The 19,006-nt window shown below is 43.8% G+C and overlaps 1 protein-coding gene across 1 annotated transcript; it reads right to left on the bottom strand.

Moving 5' to 3' along the window:
* Nucleotides 1-4,800: 4,800 nt before the first annotated feature.
* Nucleotides 4,801-17,139, bottom strand: Arrdc4 (arrestin domain containing 4). Its single transcript, XM_021167003.3, has 8 exons — nucleotides 16,686-17,139; nucleotides 13,056-13,122; nucleotides 12,693-12,840; nucleotides 10,403-10,505; nucleotides 9,460-9,716; nucleotides 8,770-8,932; nucleotides 7,692-7,846; nucleotides 4,801-7,340 (listed from the first exon to the last, which is right to left on the bottom strand). The coding sequence occupies exons 1-8, from the start codon at nucleotides 16,981-16,983 to the stop codon at nucleotides 7,284-7,286; spliced, it is 1,248 nt and encodes a 415-aa protein (XP_021022662.1). The 5' UTR covers nucleotides 16,984-17,139; the 3' UTR covers nucleotides 4,801-7,283.
* Nucleotides 17,140-19,006: the final 1,867 nt, after the last annotated feature.

Genomic DNA, 19,006 nt, shown 5'->3' with positions numbered 1-19,006 from the left:
AGCCAAAGCTGGACCTTGGTCCCTGGGAGCTCCTGCAGGCTGAAGGTACAGACTCCATGACTTCATAGAGCAGTGGAGGCACACTGCAATGGGAGAGGAAGATGAACCAGGCACAGGTCTGCATTCTAGAGGTCATGATCTAACTGGCAATGGCCCAAAGGGTCTGATCATTCCAGTTCCACCCATATACCCTTACTCACTTTAGGACAGCACTCCACTTAGGGACTGTTGGAAGTAGAGAATTATTTTGTGCAGCAGACTTAAAGGCAACAACATATGTTGATTCTGTGAATTCTGGTAGCTATGAATTTGTGGAGCACGGTCATACTTGATGACCCAGGACTTGGCCCTTTCAGTGTGCGATAGGAGAAATCTTAGGCAAACTAGGACAAGTTAGTTCCCTTGGGCAAGAGGAGGGCAGGGTGTTAGGCTTTTGTCAGGATAAGGAGAGATAAGCCAGCCTTGTAACTATCTAGTTCTTGAGGTATAAGTTTTCTATGCAAAACTTGGGAGTAAACTAAAGCAAATGCCAATAAACAGAATGCATACACATACACCACAGACTGCCCCTTCCTAGTGCACTTCAGAACACTGGGCATGTGCTGATGTCAGATGCTTCTGACTCGTGTGTCTTTGTGTCTTCTTCTCTCTGGGGTTCCTGGTTTTGAGGTTGACGTATTGGGTTTCCATTATTTTTCATGGGGAAGGGCTTCACTGAGGGTAAGCTCAGTGTACGTGTATGTCACAATGCCAAGGAGGGCACAGCCAAGAAACCTCCTCATTCATTTGCACATCTGGGAAAACAAGGTATGTTCTAGCTCTCCAAGAGTATGCTTGGGTATAATCAAAGGCTGACAGCTTACAGAGCTAATGTCACTTGCTGGCTAATGTCCCTAGATTCTGTGCCACTAGCTGTCCCAGGCTGCCAAAGGGCCAATAGGCTTCTTGACTTCTATCCATATTTCTCACCCTGTGACTTCTCTGGTGTCCAAGTTCATCAGAATTACCCCCTTTGTATATAGACATTGTTTAAACTATCTTCCTATCAGAGAGTATGGGGGGGTAGTCATTTTCATTTTGTTTCAGGGATGACAATTTATGAGCTGGTTGTTCTAAAGTAAGGTTTCAGGTTCAGCAAGATTGATTTTCTTGAAAGCGTGGTATGTATCTGATGTAACGTGCAGCTCTCACAGGGGAACAGCTGCTGGCACTCACATCAGCTTATAGTGGGGTCATGTAAGTTATCTTGTGGCATCAGAGCCAAGGTGTTTTGTTATATTAGATAAGATAAAGGCAAGAATTTACTGCTGGAGTTTCCCAGTGTTCTGGACTTACATAAGAAAGTAAGAGTTGTACCAGGAATTTTTGCCTTTATCCTCTTCGAAGGAGGATAAAGCAAGATTTCTCTCTCTCTCTCTCTCTCTCTCTCTCTCTCTCTCTCTCTCTCTCTCTCTCTAATACATTTTTAACTTATGTGTATCTGTGTACCTGCATGAGGTTGTGTGTCATGTGCATGCAAGTATCTGATGAGGTCAGAAGGGGGCATCTTCAAGCTAATTATAAGCAGTTGTAAGTCACCTGATGTGGGTGCTGGGGACTGAACCCAAGTCCTCTGCAAGGGCAGTCAGCTCTATTAACCACTGAACCATCTCTTCAGCCCCACCCTAATGTGTCTTATATGTAGCTGTATTTGATCCTTAGCCCCATCTAAGTCATGTTCTGGACTCTCATCAGTCAGTGTTATGGTTTTGCTTTTTGCTTCCTGTACTGAAGTAGTATCCCGAGGTGTTCTGGATCTATGCAAATTGCTTTATTGAACAAGCTATTGTCTGTGATCTGCTTATTGTGCAACATATATCAGGTACTGAAAATCAGGTTTATGCTCTGTGTCCTTCAAGCTGTGGGATGGATTTGATGTGAATAGCTCACGGTCTCTGGAGTCTATTAAAAACGCAATTCCTGATAACTTTTCTCTCCTTATGTAAGGGTGAAAGAAACTTCTATTCAATAAGCAGTAACTGTATGCATGTGTACAAGCAGAAGTAGGCCTTATGTGTGCAGATATGTGCATTTGTATGCTGCTTTGAAGCTTGTTACCCATAGGTGATAAACCTGTACATGTCATTTGCCCTAATGATTAAACCATTTGAGGCAACTCCAGATGTTTATATTGATAGCTAGAAACAAATAGTGCTGATGTATTGATCAATTTGTATCCAAACAAATAGATAGATTGTGGCACTTGGCTAAAAAAAATCCAAAAAAAGAAAAATTTTCATGATCTATAATTTGAGTCTTAATCTATGAAGAACAAACACTACTTAAGAGTTGATATAATTGTCACTGTCTTGATATGGAACACTTTCTGTCTTTTATTCACAAAGTAAAGATATGGTCCAGGGTAGTGTAGAGACATGATCATTATATTATGTGGTAAGTTGGTACAAAGAAAAAGACAAACTCTGTGTATGCTGTCTCAGTCCACTTACTCAATAATTCCTCAATATTTCTAAAAAAAAATGCCTAGGCTTTTTCTTGTCTGGAGACAGAATGGGGAAAGGCTGGTGGGAAATGGCTTCCCTTTCTGGGAAATTCCTGTGGAAGTATTTCTTGCTTTTGTAAACAAGCTTATAATCTTACCTGAAATAGATCCAGCCCTGGAGGCGATAAGCATAGATGAAGGAAACAGCAGGAATGGTGTCTGCATGTATGCATGTGTGCATGTGTGCATGTGTGCATGTGTGCACGTGTATTGATCAATGTGCACATGTATCACCAGATCTCTCTGTGTACATGCAGTACGGGTGGTCCCCTGCAGCAGTGGTTGAAGCTATTCCAAGTACAAGGGAGGCAGCAGTATTTTGCCTCTCCCCAGTGGCAATGTCAGCATGCTCTCAGGTTGAAATCGATCAGACTTGGAATCTGATTCAAAAAAAGTCACCCAGTGTAGTTTCTCCTGGTCTGCAGTCACTGCGACATCCTTAATATAATAGATGTTCATCTATGGTGCCGCAGCCCATCATCTATAGGTAAAATACTTGAGGCAGTTTGACACGCTGAAGATGTACCCCTAAAGCTTTGTGTAGATCTGCACTGTGTATTATCTACCAGACAGAAAGGAGTTCTCAAGCCCGGACCTGAAATAGATATGAAAAGTATCATGTGTACAAACTGCTACAGTTTTTTAATTTGCAAATTACAAAGTGAAGTGTTAACTAGCAGTCAGTCTCTGCTTGTGGATTTCCCAGCTCAAATATGAAGGTATAGTGTGTCGGTGCAGGCAGCGATGTGTGTGCATCTCCACCAGCTACATGGACTGAAAAGCAAAAAAAGCAAAGCAAAGCAAAGCAAAACAAAACAACAACAACAAAACCCAAAATACTGACGAAGGCACAGCCAGAAGGGCTCCTGTATCTAGCATTCTGACAATGGCAAAATGAGAGATGGCAGATCAGTGGGAGTGGACTTACGGAAAAATGAAAGAGAGGTGTGACTGAAGGCAGCTCCAGGGAGTTTCTCTGTGATGGTGGAGCAGTTCTGAATCCGGATGGTGGCAGTGATTACATGAACCTACATGCGTGGTAACATGCCACAGAACTACATACAAAATTGTAGGCAGAAAAAAAAAGAGTGTTTGCAAAAGCTTGCTGCTGTGTGTCAATGTTGTGGCTTGGCTGCAGGCCTCATTGTGTAAAGGGGAGCCTGGGTGGTGGGCTTAGAGGACTTCTGTCTACTGCTCTGGCAGTGAGGCTGTAATTATTTCGAAATATGCGGGTCTTAGATCTTGTGTTGAAGAAGGAATCCCAAGTACTAATTAAACATACTTAGGAAGCAATTTAGGCAGATTGCGCTCATTTCTGGAGGCGGGTCTTTTGGATACAAACACCAAAGATGTGATTTACTACAAGCCTCTAGCATCCAGGTCTGCAAGCCTTAAGCCATACAAATGAAGCAATGGCTGTTTTCATCGCTTCCTTAAAGGTGTGGATGCAGGACATTTCAGAGCAAGTAGAGACCTCCCAGAGAATGTAGGCCAAGGTCTAAGGTTCCCTGTCTCTGGGTTCTGGTAAATTCACTGGTAACTGGAGAGCCGTGTCCTCTTTTCCCGTAGTGTCTGCCCTAGTTTGAAACTTCACAAGCCACTGTCTTCCAGTACAAACTACAGAAACCGTAGGTTATCTTGCAAGTTTTTCTGTATTTTTATATGATGAGTATTTCAATTTGAGTGCATTGACATATATTTGGATGTGAAGATGATGCTATAAGGCCATCTCCCAGATTAAAAACAAGTGGATACAAACCAACTAGGCAACCAACTTATCATGGGTTAGCCAACGTTAGTTTGGGGCTAGGTCTGGACAGGTTTCTCAAGATGAATTACCACGTTTTCCTTTTAATACCATGATTACATTCACCTGTGTATGTACGTGAAAAGGAGACATTTGCTAGGTTGCTCATGAAAGCCCACAGCATCACTAACTCACTCCTGAGATCGGAGCCAAGCAAACCCAAAACTGAGAATTAAATCTGCCATTTGGAATAAAAGAAGGTGTGTTCTCTTCTTGACTCAAGCACTTTATACTTCCTTCGTCAGTGCCTTCTTGGATTGCTAGCCCCTGCATGTCTTTGGACATCTGCCCTGTGTACAGACCTAGTAGGCTCGAGATTGGGTCTTATGCTTGATCTCAGGCATAAACAAATGACCTTAATAACAGGATGCTGTCTGTGTGGCTACTGATTTTCCTTAAGTCTCGAATGATTTAACTCAGGTCTTTGAAGTCAACGCAGGAAGAAAAAATGAGCCACCTAGATTATTAGTATAACCATTTTATTAACAAAAAGGAACCCATGGGGTTCAAAGAAGAATACAAAATACAATCTTTATTTTCCCCTTGGTTAAATTATTACATTTTTAATAAAAATTTTAAAAAGCAAGTGAACTTACCAAAAAAACACAACCTTTGCCTACTGAGTTTCTTATTGTGCAAAACAGAGACACAGAAAGTAAAGTCCTGCTCCAGGGGAAGGGAAGGGTCTGTGTGCACCAAAAGATGCTCACTTTGAATCGCAAGCTTTGTGCATCCAAAAGAAAATCCTAAGGGCACTTTTTGTTTTTCCCAAACTAAATGAGAGCAAGAGGGGACTAGACAGGCAAGTGTTAGCAGCTAAAAGTCTGATCTTCAGTCACAGGGTTTCAGGCGTAGTTTTCTACATTCCTGTTATCCTGGGTATAAGCTTCAGGCCAGACAGACGGGTATAAAGTTATATCTTTGCACTCTTCAATGCCACTGTTAGCTGTGCTTCTGTTCTGTGGGGGACTTCATGATTTCTTTAACCAACCCGACTGCCAGGGCTTATCTACAAAGAGCCAAGGCGCTCCATTTTCTCTCTGTCCACTCTGTACTGTTGCTTTCTTTCCCTTCGTTTTGGTTTCATGGATGGACCATGACTTGACATAGCCATGTAAACTACAGGCTGGAAGCTAAAAGAAAGACAGCTCACCATCTTTTCCATGGCAAAAATAAAAGCAGTTTAGATGGAATGTGAACCATCCTAACTGTTTACAGACACATAACAGAAAAGAAAAGAAAGAAATCTCTAAAAAACCAAAACAAGAAATAGGGTTCTGTGGTGATTCTCACACACCACAGTTACTGGCAATACCATTTGGCATTTTTGACAATGGCATACAGTGACATACATGTGACTGACACTAGGATGACCACAGGAGAGGTATGCTCAGCGGGGAGAAGTACACATTTACTGGACATTGGTACAAAAATCCCTGAACAAATGCTCCACTGACTTTTGATATAAAATTTCACATCAGAAGAAAGTCTCTAAGGGAACATGGTGACTGAAAGGTAAGTCCATTTCCATGATGGATGTGGCACAACACTCTGCCTGGGAAGCACCAGGGTTTCTAAATCAAACCCTTCGGATTTGGCTTGTCCAGCTCTTAACTGGGAGAGGCTCCCTCCCACCTGGTGTCAGAAAATTTTCTCAGTTCATGGGACCAACAGACTGGAGGCAAAACAGTTGAGCATGTGACTGTGAACAGAGGGAGGAGGCTGGTAGAGACATGGCTGACTCTGCCAGCAACAACACAGTCCTTAGGTCTTAATATCCTGAGGCTCAGAGACAACAAAATATTGCACCAAAACAATTTTTAAAAAAAAAATCACAGTATAAATGGAATTACTAATGTACTGGAACACGAATGCACTACACGGAAACTGTCATCCACCCACTGAGGCCTCTTCACAGGAACCAAGTTTAGGCACGCTCCTGTTCTCTTTTGATTTGGGATTTCTTAAGATCCTAGGTGTTTATATTTATTTCTATTTAATGCTGAGCTTGTGGGAGTTTCCCTTGGTCTAGTTTTCAGGTCAAGTGACAGGTTGAGAGGAGTCTGCTAACTGCATAGAGCAGAAACCCCAGAGGTCAGTCAGGCCTGGACTTTTAAGAGCAGGTCTGACAAAGCCACTAGAGGTAGGATAAGAGAACACTCTGTTCTGTGTCAGTATCAGGTATCCCAAAGATGTCACGCCTACTCCTCCTTTTTCTAATATTCCCCAGGTAAATAAGGAACAAGGAAAATCAAACATAGACCCTGCAAACAGTTCTTAAAAGTGTAAGAAGTACAGCCCTTCACATCACACTTTCATGAACAATTTCTCTTTTCCTTTTGATATGGCAAGCTGCTAAGGGATCCCTTCTAGCTTCCTCACATCAGGTCATGTCACATGACCACTGACTCCAGCAAGGACCTGGATCCTTGCTATGGTAACATGATAAGAAATCATGAAGACCCCAAGATCTGGGGACTTCAATTGCATTGAAAGTAGACCACTCGCTCATCCTCACTCATTTCAAAGCTGTCTTGTTCCCCTAAATCATGTCTTCCTACCAAGTCCGTAAGTTCACAACTGTGTGTGAACCCTGGACAAAGCACACTCCAGTAACATTCAGTAACATCCCAGGTCCTTGAGACTCCTCTGTTCAACAGTCTGGGCATTCTTTCACTTCCTCTCTTACCACCAGGACTTCCCGTTTTCCAATTCATATTTTCATCCACTTTTAAAGGGTGCAAGGGAGCCCACCCTAGAGTCCCTGTAACCATTCCCCTGGCCCACTAAACGTTCTCATCTTCTTTCATTTCTGTCATCTTCGGACTTGAAGTTCACCGATGTTCTGAAGTTAACTTTCTCTTTCATCCAACAAGGCAGGCGAAAGAACCAATATTCTAAGTTGGTAACAACACAGTGAAGTCTGGAGTCTGTTCAGAGAATGAAGGATACAGGCTGGGTCTCTTGGGCATCACCAGGATGTGGGTCAACCTACAGAGACAGAAGAGAGAGGTGACGGCCATAGCACCTTAGTTCTCCCACCTACTTCTAACTACATGATAGCTGTAAGCCTGAGTCGGTAACCACCTGTCATGAAGTTCCCCCACTGGTGACTGAGTTCTCTATCTTCTGTGGCAAAATAAAACATCTTCAAGGCAATCCACAATGCTGCATGACATAGCTCACAAGCAAATCACCAGAAAATGCGGTAAGTGGCTGTGATAACCTAACACTGTAAGGACAAGTTTATACGTATACTCTACCAACTATGAGTCAGCAGCAGCACATTAATGAGTGGAGGGGAGTGTCTGCAGACAGCGTAATGAGTCTAATTTTCTTTACCTCTGAATAAAGAGGGGGAGGCTGGAAACGGAATTCTTGTATGCAGGCAAACATTGAGTAGCAGGCTTCCCCGTCACAGTCAGAGGGCTGAGGATACGGAGGAACGTGTCGGGAGAATTCTTCTTCAGATACCACATCTGCATAATTTGGTGGTGCTGAAACGGGAATGGAGTCTGAGCTAAGAGATTCATGTAAAAATGCAAAAATCACTACTTTGTGTCTTCTGAACCCTTACAAAAGCAAGAGATGGAGTCAAACAAGAGATATTATGGTCACCACAAGACAAGTTTTGGTTCCCTTAATACACAGCTACTAATATTGATTATTCTATTTTTAATTACATTCTACTTTTTTTGTGATCTACATGTTATAACCCAGGCAAACAAATACCTCTGAGATGTAGCTATAGAAAATATGCAGGCTATATATACTTCTACTTTAACCATCTTTCATTGTTTTAATATTACAAATTAGCCTTAGGAGATAGATGGCCATTTTATTCCTGTGCTTGTCACTGGCTTTGTGTCAATAGCTAAAGTAAACATTCAAGGTTCCTTTCCCAGGAATGTTGTATAATTCTTCGTAGTATAAAACAATTGAGTAGTTGTGATATTCATCTTCATTGTCTACCTGACAGGATTTAGAATCACCCAGGAGACAGAACACAGGCCATGACTGTCAGGGAGCTTCCAGAGGCTGAACTGAAGAAGAAGGAAGAGCCATTTGGATGTGGGCAGCACTGTCCACCGGCCAGGGCCTCTGCTCAGCTAAGAGAGGCATACTGGGCACCAGCACCCACTACCCTCTGCTCCCAGATTGTGGATACAAAGTGACCAGCTGCCTCTCACCCCTGCAGCCAAAGCTAAAACTTTCCACACTGCCATACCAAGCTGCTCCTTTAAACTCTAAGACAAGCAAACCCTTCTCCCTTGCTGTGCCCTCTGTCAAGCCTTGGTCACAGCCATGTAGACAGTGATGTGGTGGGGGAGAGCTGACACGTGCACACCTACTCCTGGTGTACTCTGTTGTCAGTGAGTCTCTCTCTAACACTTCATCGCCGATGACTTGAATGTTTTACCTTCAGGCTGCTCCGGTAGGGCCAGTGCCAACCAGCACATGTCCATACTGAACTGGCTTGCGACACTGCTGTTTCTGCGGCCAAAGCCACTGTATGGAATTGTACCAATAACCAAAGGCAGCTCCAGCATCAATCTTTTAGCACCAGGAATATGAATGTATACCTGATATGTACAAAAGAAGAGGCACGCGTGAGGGCTAGGCAGGTACAGGCTTAGGGTAAACCTTACGGGAACTAAGCTCATTCAATCTCCTTCTCATAGAAACAAATGTCTTTGTATCCCACCAAGCCACCTTGAGGACAGATGTAAATTGTCCTGACTAAGCATAAACGCAGAACAGACAAAATGAAGAGTTCACTAACTATAGGACAGGCTTGTGACAGGAAACTGTGGCCTTCACGTGTTTCACTGTAAGTTGGCACGGCTTGTAACATTCCTGGAAAAATTAACCTATTCGCCATGCAACAAACACTCCTCATATCGTCTCACTTCCTTTAAGGTTATTGCATTAAATTGCCCCAGGTAGAGATAGGGTTTTAACAGTGAAGGCCAGTCTTCATGTACCCCGAAATGGTAGCAACGTTAACATTTTTCCAAGTATTGATGCAATGATTAGAGATCATATTTGCAATCGCATGACTTGCTGCTCTGTTTTATGTATTTTTAATGATTCAAGAAGCTTGGATTACAGCTAAGGAGTAGTCCACTCTGATGATGCAGCAGTCCAGGATGGATGGGGTGACAGGTGGGATCTTCAGCATCTTCCCATTCCAGGTGTCCGTACTCCCAGAACCAATGTGGTTTCCTCGAACATTGGCAACCATGTGCCGGACCGTCTTTGTCTTTCCACTAGCCAAATACGTCTGGGTTTGGAATATGGCTGCCTTAGGAACAACCAGCCGAGATGAACAATTTTCTATTTCTGCATAGATAGGGATAGCTTCTCCTACAGAGAGAAAAGGAATGAGAAGGACTCAGGGATGGTTCCGAAGAATTTCAAGGCATTGCTAAAAACTGCACCAGCCTGGCACTACTGAAGCTTCTGTGGGAAACCTTCGAGAGAGGAATAGACATTCAATGTAGAAGCTGACATTTCATACCAACTGCACTCCTCACTTTTCCAGTGTAAAAAGACACTAATGCCATGTCAAGATGTGTAAATAAGCAGTATGCATAAATTAAGCTAAGGCACATGCAGAAATGATGCTATAGGAGGCTAAGTATAACGCTACCTAGAGCCCAGGAATAAAAACCTGCCCAGCAGTGAGCGAAGCCTTTGCTTCTTGGGAACTCACAGGGTTAAGGCAGAAACCACGAAGGGGCAGACAAGTTAGTTCACAACATTGCACATCTATACTATAACTCTCCGAGAGCCCTGTGTCTTCTTCTGTGATAGTAAAATAAAATTCCAGCATTTTCCCACTCTCCTTAGTTTTATTCAGTGACTAAAGCCACCAGATTAGAGTCAGAAAAGCAGAATTATTATTGGTGACTCTTATTCACGGTCTTTTAATATGTGAATGTTAATTACTTATACTTTAAAATACAATGTCCTTCATAGGTTATAAAGCTTGCTGTTTAAAACCATTTTGATCACTCGTCTGTTCTGCGGACTTCCTATCTGTTGCTTACCGTTACAGTAGCCCTTTCTCTCGATCTTGACGCTCAGGGACACAGGACCGGAGGTGAAAAGCCAACAGCCAACCATTTTCTCCTGCGTCTTCAGCATAGGAGTCTTGGAAGTTACAAACAAAAGGACTGTCATTAAACCACCCCAGAAAACTTATCTTCCTTTGAAGAATAATTATAAAGAAATATCCATCTTTCTCATTCTCATGTGATACCAAGTGCTGAAAGCCATTTCCTTCTCATGAAAACTAGAGTGAAGTCTCAGATTCAAACTTGTGTGACATCATCCAACTTTATCCTTTAGAAAAGTGACCAAAGGTCCTATTCATACTGTAAATATTACAGATCTGTCATTATATACATGGTGGGTATGGTGTAGCATATGCACAAGTGTGCGCACACGGGGGTGTACACACATGGGGGTGTACATCCATGTCGGGACATGCAGAAGGCAGAGGAAAAGGTCCAGAGTTTTTTTCTATCACTTTCTTCTTTTCTTTTTTTTGAGACATGGTCTCTCAGTGAACCCGAAGCTTGCCTTTTAATCTAGGCTGGCTACCCTGTCAGTGAGCCCTTGGGATCCACCGGGTTCCATCCCCAAATTCTAGGGTTAAAGGCATGTGTGTCCACTCCTGGCTTCTGCATGGGTCCTGAGAATCTCAACTCTAGTTTTCTTGCTTTCAGAGCAAACATCTTTACACCCCTGACCTTTCTTATTAGTATGACAGAATTGTGTTTTAAGGCAATGTAAAGAAGCAGAAATCTTTACCCTGTTTCAATCAAAATGTTACACTGCCTGGCTAAACTCCACGGGATAAGAAGACAGTCTTTTTGCTTACATATCAGACAGAACTTTCAAGTCTCCTGGGACTAGCCTGGGGGCTTTAAAGGCATCCACATACCTTGTGTCAGCAGGCCTGAAAATGTGGTAAAGCCCATTACAGCCCACTATAGGATTCTCTCTTCAAAGTGAGCAAAAACACTCAGCTGTTCTGGTCACAAAACTTAAAGCTTTCTATAATATACTGTTGCTGGCTAGCTTTTATTATTCATTTATTTTAGATATTATACTAAAGTCAAGTATCTGTTTTTGACAAAAAGCAAACCTCAATAAGTGATTTTCTGTAAAAACTGTGGCAACTTTAGAGACAGTTTTAAAATTCTACACAAATTTAAAAAGATATAAGCTACTAATGCCACTGCTTTTCCAAATGGGATTTTAAGAAGCTGTTCAAGGGGGCCTGTGCCAGGGAGCAGGGAGCAGGGAGCAGGGAGCAGGGAGCAGGGAGCAGGGAGCAGGGAGCAGGGAGCAGGGAGCAGGGAGCAGGGAGCAGGGAGCAGGGAGCAGGGAGCAGGGAGTTGCCTAACCCATGCATGTACGTCTTTCATCTGTCATCACAGTTATTCTACTTCTTGTGAAAATAAGAACTAACAAACTTTTAGCTCCCAGCTTTTCCCTTGTCTTTAAAAATATTAGTTAGAAAAAGAAACATCTAATCGTAAAAACCACATCTTTCCCACATCAGTGTCTTGATGGGACGATGGGAAGTTTAAATGATCTCAGCATTATTATCTATGAAGTAAAAAATAACACCATTCATTCATATTTAAATGAAGACCCATTTGGTCCTAGCAGCTTTCATGAAAGTAGAAGGTATAATTTTATATTATTTTGATAATATGGGTGCAGATAAAAGAATGTAGCTCATTAGTCCCCATCTTGCCTATTCTGTTGTTCCTTATAGCCTGATCCTCCTTACCAGCCTACAGTATTCCTGATGATTATTAGAAGTTCAATGCCTTAATGTGGCCAAATCTGTCATAAGGAATGGTAAGTGAAAGGGCCGTGGCAGCAGCTGCACACACTTACTTAATGTTAGAAAATGACATGCAGAATGGAGGGATACATAGCATAATGGCCTGGGCTTCAATAACAGGCTGAGTGTGATTAATACTCTTTCGTAATTACTGCTCCTCAACCTGCTATTATTGGAGAGTTTAGAATGCCACAGTCCTGAGAATATGGCCGTGCTGGTAAAGTAACCCCTCTCTTCTTTGCATTATTGTTATTAAGGCTCATTAATGCATTTCAAGCCTGTGTAACTTTTTGGCAAAAGCAGCCCTGAACAGCAGGGATATAATCAATAGCATTAATACACACAATTTGTAATTTGCCCAACCTAGAATCATATCTTTATAGGGAACGCCTATGGGTTGCATTGTGTTTCCTGAACCAGCGGACAGTGACTAAATGCAGGCATCATTATTGAAAGGAGGGAAGGGCAGAGCTTACCAATAAGGGCGGTGTGTTGACATCCACGTGACTGACAACCTGGAGCTCTCGTCTTACGCTCTGATCTGGAACTTGGGGTCGTTCCAAAACAGCCCTCACACAGTACTGAATACTGCCATACTTCCCAGTAAACGATGTTGCCAAAGGTCTGAAATAAACCAAAGATATTGGTCTCTGAGCTTATTTTCAGCTATTCAGAGCCAGGAAAAGCACGCGTTAAAATGTGGGCTAAGGAGGAAAAGGACAATAAGCACAGGGAGGGTCCCACAGATTGGCACACACACTTCAGTGTTGGGGAACACCGGGTGCTCAAATAATGGACGTAAGGCAGGGGGAGGAAATGGACAACATAGCATCACTTACTCAGACGGAAGCTGAAAGCGAAAGGGAAACTCGTGTTTTCCTGGTTGTAACAAGGTGACACCTTCACCTGAAAAAGACCATACTGCATTTTAACTAAGGCCAACAGTAAATCACGAGTTCTCACAACCTCCATTTTTAAAAGGTGGTTTTCCTGCCAATACACTCTAAGTACATTAAACAGACTGAGAGAATTAAATTAGAATTTGTCTTTTACCAAGAAATAACACACACACACACACACACACCCCTTTTATCTACAAAATGACCAATTATACAATTATCATATAGTATTTTCTAGGGCCAAAAGTTTGTGTGTGTGTGTGTAAAATGTACATATGATATATATATAATGTATATGTAATGTATTATAATATATAATATATAAATAAATACAGTATATGTGCATATACAGACAGATGTATACACACATACATGAATTTTACTAACATGAGATATCAACATTAAATTGTACCTACAACAAATTGACAAGTTGCATTTCTTTAGCTACACTACAATATTCATTCTATGTATTCTTTGAACAGAGGTTGAAAACTTGTTAACAGTATTAGTAATAGTTATAAACAAAACAGCCAAAGCAGCAAGGGCCAGCTCTTCACCCTTTAGCTCTACTGAGAGTGATGGATTTCTCAGGGATGAAAGCAGGCATGGTCCCTTCTCCTGTTCTTGATAGCATCCTTCAACTTCATGCACAGATTTGTTACTGAACAATGGCCAAAGTCCAGGAACTGATGGTGTAAGACCAGAAGCACCAGCAGAAGCTATGATGAATCTCCATAGTCAATCTGTTTAATGTGGATTCAGAGTGGAGCCCGTGGCTGCCACTCTGGTCAGTGGCTCCCTATGGCATGTGACAGACTTTCCCTTCAAGCTCATAAAAGCTATACATTATGTGTGGAGGTAATCCGATGAGAAAAGATGGCAGACAACTTGGTCTGGAATTTGTCTGGCTACCTGAATTTGTTTCTACTTTAAAACCATTAACAAGATGGGTTTCTCTGGTTTACTTATCAACAACGCAGTATTTCCGTCCTGTGCCTTTAGAGAATAAGAATGCATCACTGACTCAACGAGTCTCCTAAACGTCTCTCTCTACTTTTCACATTAAGGAGAAACAAGGAACTCGGGTCCACTTTGTAAAGAAAGACATCACAGGCCGGTGACCTGAAGGCAACGTGAACAATAACTAGTCAGAAGAACACAGGTTCAGATTACGTGGTATGATGCAGTGTGTGTCCCAGAGGCTCCCTGCGTGCAGGAGTGGCCGGCCACACAAGACTCAGGAGGGTCTCAGCAGAGCTAGAGGCCTGGAGTCAGGGGACACTTCTCTACCTCATCGCTTCCAAGGGGCTCATTAGGCCCACAGAGCTGAGATAGAGCTGTGATTTGTGATCGCCTTGTTACACATGACAAAGTGCACACACATGTTTAGCAGTGTGGATTTACTGGACTTAAATAGCAAGCTCGGGTGATAATGAGGATGAATACTTCGGTCCTCAAAAGAACAACTGGAGGAAAGGCGAATAGATATCTGCATTAGGTGAAGACTACAGAGTCCTGAAGTCCTGAGACTTCATGGTGGGCCTGGGGGCTGAGGACCAGAAGACAGATGAATGGTAGAGTTTGGATGAAGGGAACGGGCATGTAGAGAACAGAGTTGCCGGCATACTAAAAGGTGATCAAGAGAGATGAAGAGCCCCTCAAGAAGCAAGCCAACCCAGGCCTTACAGGACTTCCAATGAGAAAACCAATTTGAGGAAACGGACAAGCGCTGTAATACCGAGTAAAAAGGTTTCTTTCTCTTTTTAATTTTTATGTTTAATTAGAAACATCCAGAAGAGGCACAGTGTGGCCATTTCTGCTTCTGTTTTATGGCTCTCACTGTTTCCACCTGTCCACTGAGGGCTACAATGTTAAAGGAAGCTGCTTTATCCACCAAAGCCCTTCCAACCTAGAGCTCTTCATGAAACCTTTTCATGAGCCCTGGGATCTAGAAACGTTGCAGAGGGGAGGAGAGGGGCTGTGTAAGGTCACACTCTGGTGGGTGCCTATGAACTGAAGCCAATTCTCTGCTTTGGTCCCTGGGACTTTCTTATATCCTTGGCTGTGAGCCTAGCCTTTCATGGCTGAGCCATCTCTTCGGCCGAGGTGTCTGGGTCTTTCTATCACGATCTTTTCATAAGGACTCGAAGTGGTTCAGGCACACTGAGAGCAAGTGGCTCAATAAGAATAATAATTTTAAAGAATATTCTGGGAAGATTTTTAAAACATAGATCCAACAGTTTAAAATAGATCCTAGGGGTCAACCGTTATTAAAAAAAAAGATCCCCTTAGGTCATTGAATGATACCTAGTTTATGGAGCTAATGACCCTGAGAGTCTGTGTCAAGTTGCTAAGTTCTTCCAAGTTGTAAGTATGTGGGGGAAATGTTCCCCCACCCCTTAAATAAAAGCTGACTTTAAGCAAACTATAACCATTGCTAACACATTCTAGGAAAACTGGCAGCTGTCTAGATGTAGCTGTTTCATTAGAACAAAGCAACAAGATCTTACTTGTGAGTCAAAACCTATTTGTTAGCCCAGATGTTACCAAAGCAGCATCCTTACAGGTGCAGGGGCTGAATCTTAAACAGAAACCTGGTTACCTCTCGCTGCCACGGCCTTCCCTCCAGTCAGCCACCTTTACCATCCTTGTTGGCTATTAATCACTGGGAGGAAAGACTCCTGGAATCCACAGTGAGGAAAGGACGTTAAAGCAGGTAAGAGCTCTCACCTGCCACACCCCATTATCCAAAACACGGCTCTCGTTAGGCACATATTTGAGGATTTAACTGGACACCATTGTACTTCTCCACAGGAGGATACGATACACTAGGTAGTAAGCTTAAGGCATTTGATAGGTCCAAGATGATGAGGCAGACAGGTAAAAGTTTACAATAGTTTCCACTGAGAGAAGACTGACTCATGGTTACTAGCATTTTCATGATGAAATGCAATCACATGAACCCAACATCCATATGCATGGGCACTTCTGGAAACGTCAGAAATGGCCCAGATGGCAGGCATTGTCTCCAAAGGCCTTTCTGAATGGGGAGAGGTAAGAGGAAGGGGAGCTACAGTAATGGATGGCTCTTAGTGAGATCCATGCTCCCCAGTGAGGAGACACTTCTCTCGAACTACCCAAGTACCACTTCCCTCTTCCCAGGATCTAGTTTTCTGTAAATCACCATGAACCCGGGAGTGTCTAGGGCCAGGACAGGCAGGAGCAGCAGGCCATCAAACTCTGGGCACCACGTAACAGAATGTCACCAATTCCACCTTCCATGCCTCCAGGTGAGGAAGGACCTAGAACCCAGACAGTCAGATGGCGGGTTTCCATGGCAACGATTCTGTAATAGGTTACTAGAAGATCTCAGGAAGCTAAGTTCAAAGGCACACACCAACACAAAAGGGTCTGGCTTCCTCCTAGAAGCCAGGTAGGGGCACAGGCTTGGCCTCCTGCCCTTCCCCCGTGACAGCAGATGACTCCCCTTCCAGAAGCTTCCCTCAGTGCCACCCAGCACCCAGGGACGCGCCCCTTCCCGCCCCCCTCCCTGGGGATCTCCAAGCTCACCAGCTGGGGCCTCCAGCAGACTCAACCGCAGGTTCAAGTATTCCACTTCTGAGGAGGCTGCGGGAGAGCCGCCACCGATGCAGACCCTGGCCCCAGCGCTCGGGCCCCAGGCAGAGGTGGCACGGCCCTGGGCCTCCAGGCGCAGCCCGCGCAGGGCCACCGGCTCTGCCGCCTCCAGCAGCACGTGCCCGGCCACTGTCTCGCCACTTGAGTAGCAGCCCTTGCTCTCATCTTCGAACACTAGCCCCAAGCTCTTGACACGGCCCCGAGGACCATCGGCTCCCGCTTCGCCTCCCATCCCGCCAGGCGATGCGGCTCTGCCACCAAGATCCGCAGTGGCCCCAGGTCGGGGTAGCCGGCTCCGCGACGCTGCTGTCACGGGCGCCGGCCGCACACCCAGGGCCACTACGGCCACAGCGCCCAGCCGGGTGAAACACCCGCACTGGGGCCCTGTCTCTTTAACACACCCCACTGGGACTGGAAAGGGGCTGACACGGCCCGCCTATAGAGCGCTGCCATTGGCCAGTCGCGAAACCTGCTTCCTTCCCATTGGCTGTACATGGCCACTTAGTCATTTCATTGGCGCCCACACACCAGGCTGAGCAGGACGGTGGTGCGTGATCAGGAGGGCTTCACCAATCGGGAGACACCATAGTGCACGTGCACAGGCCGTTTATTGGTGGAGGCAAGGCACAGTCCTGGGCTACAGACCAATAGTGAGGCAGTGCGCCCATGTGGACAGAGGATGGGAAACAATATCTGTCAGGGAGGGGGCGGTTCCCGGCTCACTGGCGCATTGGTGTCAGCGTTGCTATGGTTATAGTGGGGGCGGGCTTTCCAGCTCGGAGAGGCTAGAGTAGTTTGTACTAGAACATGAACTTGTGGCTGCAGCAGGCCCAGTTTAAGATTACTTCTGCAGCGTGCCCAGCGAAAGGTTTCTTGGAAAATGGAGCTCAGGAGTCTCACTTTATGCTGGCTGCCTTGGAACTTTAAAGCAGATATCAGAATCTTCTAACTTTCATGATTCTGAGCCACACCTCTCTGGGTCTCAGACAGAATTCCTGTACTAGCTGAGAGCCAATGTCTTGGAAGAATGCTGTGATTCTTAGTGCTTTTGTCCTGAGAAGTTCTGTTCCTGGTTGCTGAAGTCCCGCCAGACTCCGTCTCTGGTTCTTCTGACTCTAAATAAGGTCGTGGTTTTAAAACAGCACCTGCCACTTATTGGTGCTGGTGCAAACAGAAGGACTCCACTATTGACTTAATAATACTCTATTTGGTCGTTATATACATGCATAAGTTGTAAAGTATGCAAATATTATGTCTGGAAAAAAAGATCGATACTTGACAACAAGTGCCCCACCCAAAAGGATTTCGTAACCCCGGGATCATAGCTCTAGAACATGCCCAGCTGTCTCCCTGACTTGTTCCCCAAACCCACAGCTCTTCTTGCTGGTTTCTTTTTAATTCACACCGTTCTAGATATCCTTTTGGTATCTAGAATATTTAAATATATGTAATTATTTGTCTATCAATTTGTAATCCTTTATTTCCCCTCGTTAAAATTCTAAGTGCGGAAGCTGTTATCAAGGTTTGATAATTGAAAATTGAAACTGAAGGATATTTTCTTTTCAAGGCTCTGAAAGTATAGGTTGTTTTACTGCACTCTTTTGAGTTTAGATGATCAACACGGGAATTTTTATTGTATCTATCTATCAATTTATTTATTTGTATAATATTTCTATTCTTGAAGAAGTTCATACATGCATGCAGTATATTTGCTCATATTCTACCCCCATTCCTCCCCTAACTCCTTCCAAACACATACTTACCTCCATATTCTAACTTCCCCACTTCTTTTCAAAATTGTTGATTTAATTTAAAGTGTGGTTTGCTGTCATAGAGCTCACTGGTGCTCTATCTGTGCTGCTCATACATTTGGGCAGGGGCCATCCACTGCAGCCCGGCTGACCTGCCAGGAGTCACACCCTTAAAGAACACTGTAACTTTAGTAAGGCTTTAGGGGGTCCAAAGAGTCTTTATCACTTCTCAAAGAAAGTAAAAAGAGCCATAACTCCAGCCCTGGGGCCCTGAAATACTACCCTTGGGTTCCTGACCACAGTGTCTATAATGGTCCCTGCTTCCTTTCCTTCACAGCACAGCTTGATCTTAAACATGTACTTGCACGGTATTTATTGCCCCCACTGAGGACAAAGACTTTGTTCTCATGCATTGTTTTTTTAACCTTTTGTATCTAACACAGAAGCAAGCAATGCTCAATCAATGTGTGTTAACAAACACTGAATGATGGATCACAACCACCG

The sequence above is a fragment of the Mus caroli genome, unplaced genomic scaffold (assembly GCF_978045245.1).
Source record: "Mus caroli unplaced genomic scaffold, Mus_caroli_1 scaffold_8, whole genome shotgun sequence".
NCBI classification, from domain to species: Eukaryota; Metazoa; Chordata; class Mammalia; order Rodentia; family Muridae; genus Mus; species Mus caroli.
The sequence above is the reverse complement of the archived record's forward strand: the minus strand, read 5'-3'. Positions and strand labels throughout refer to the sequence as shown.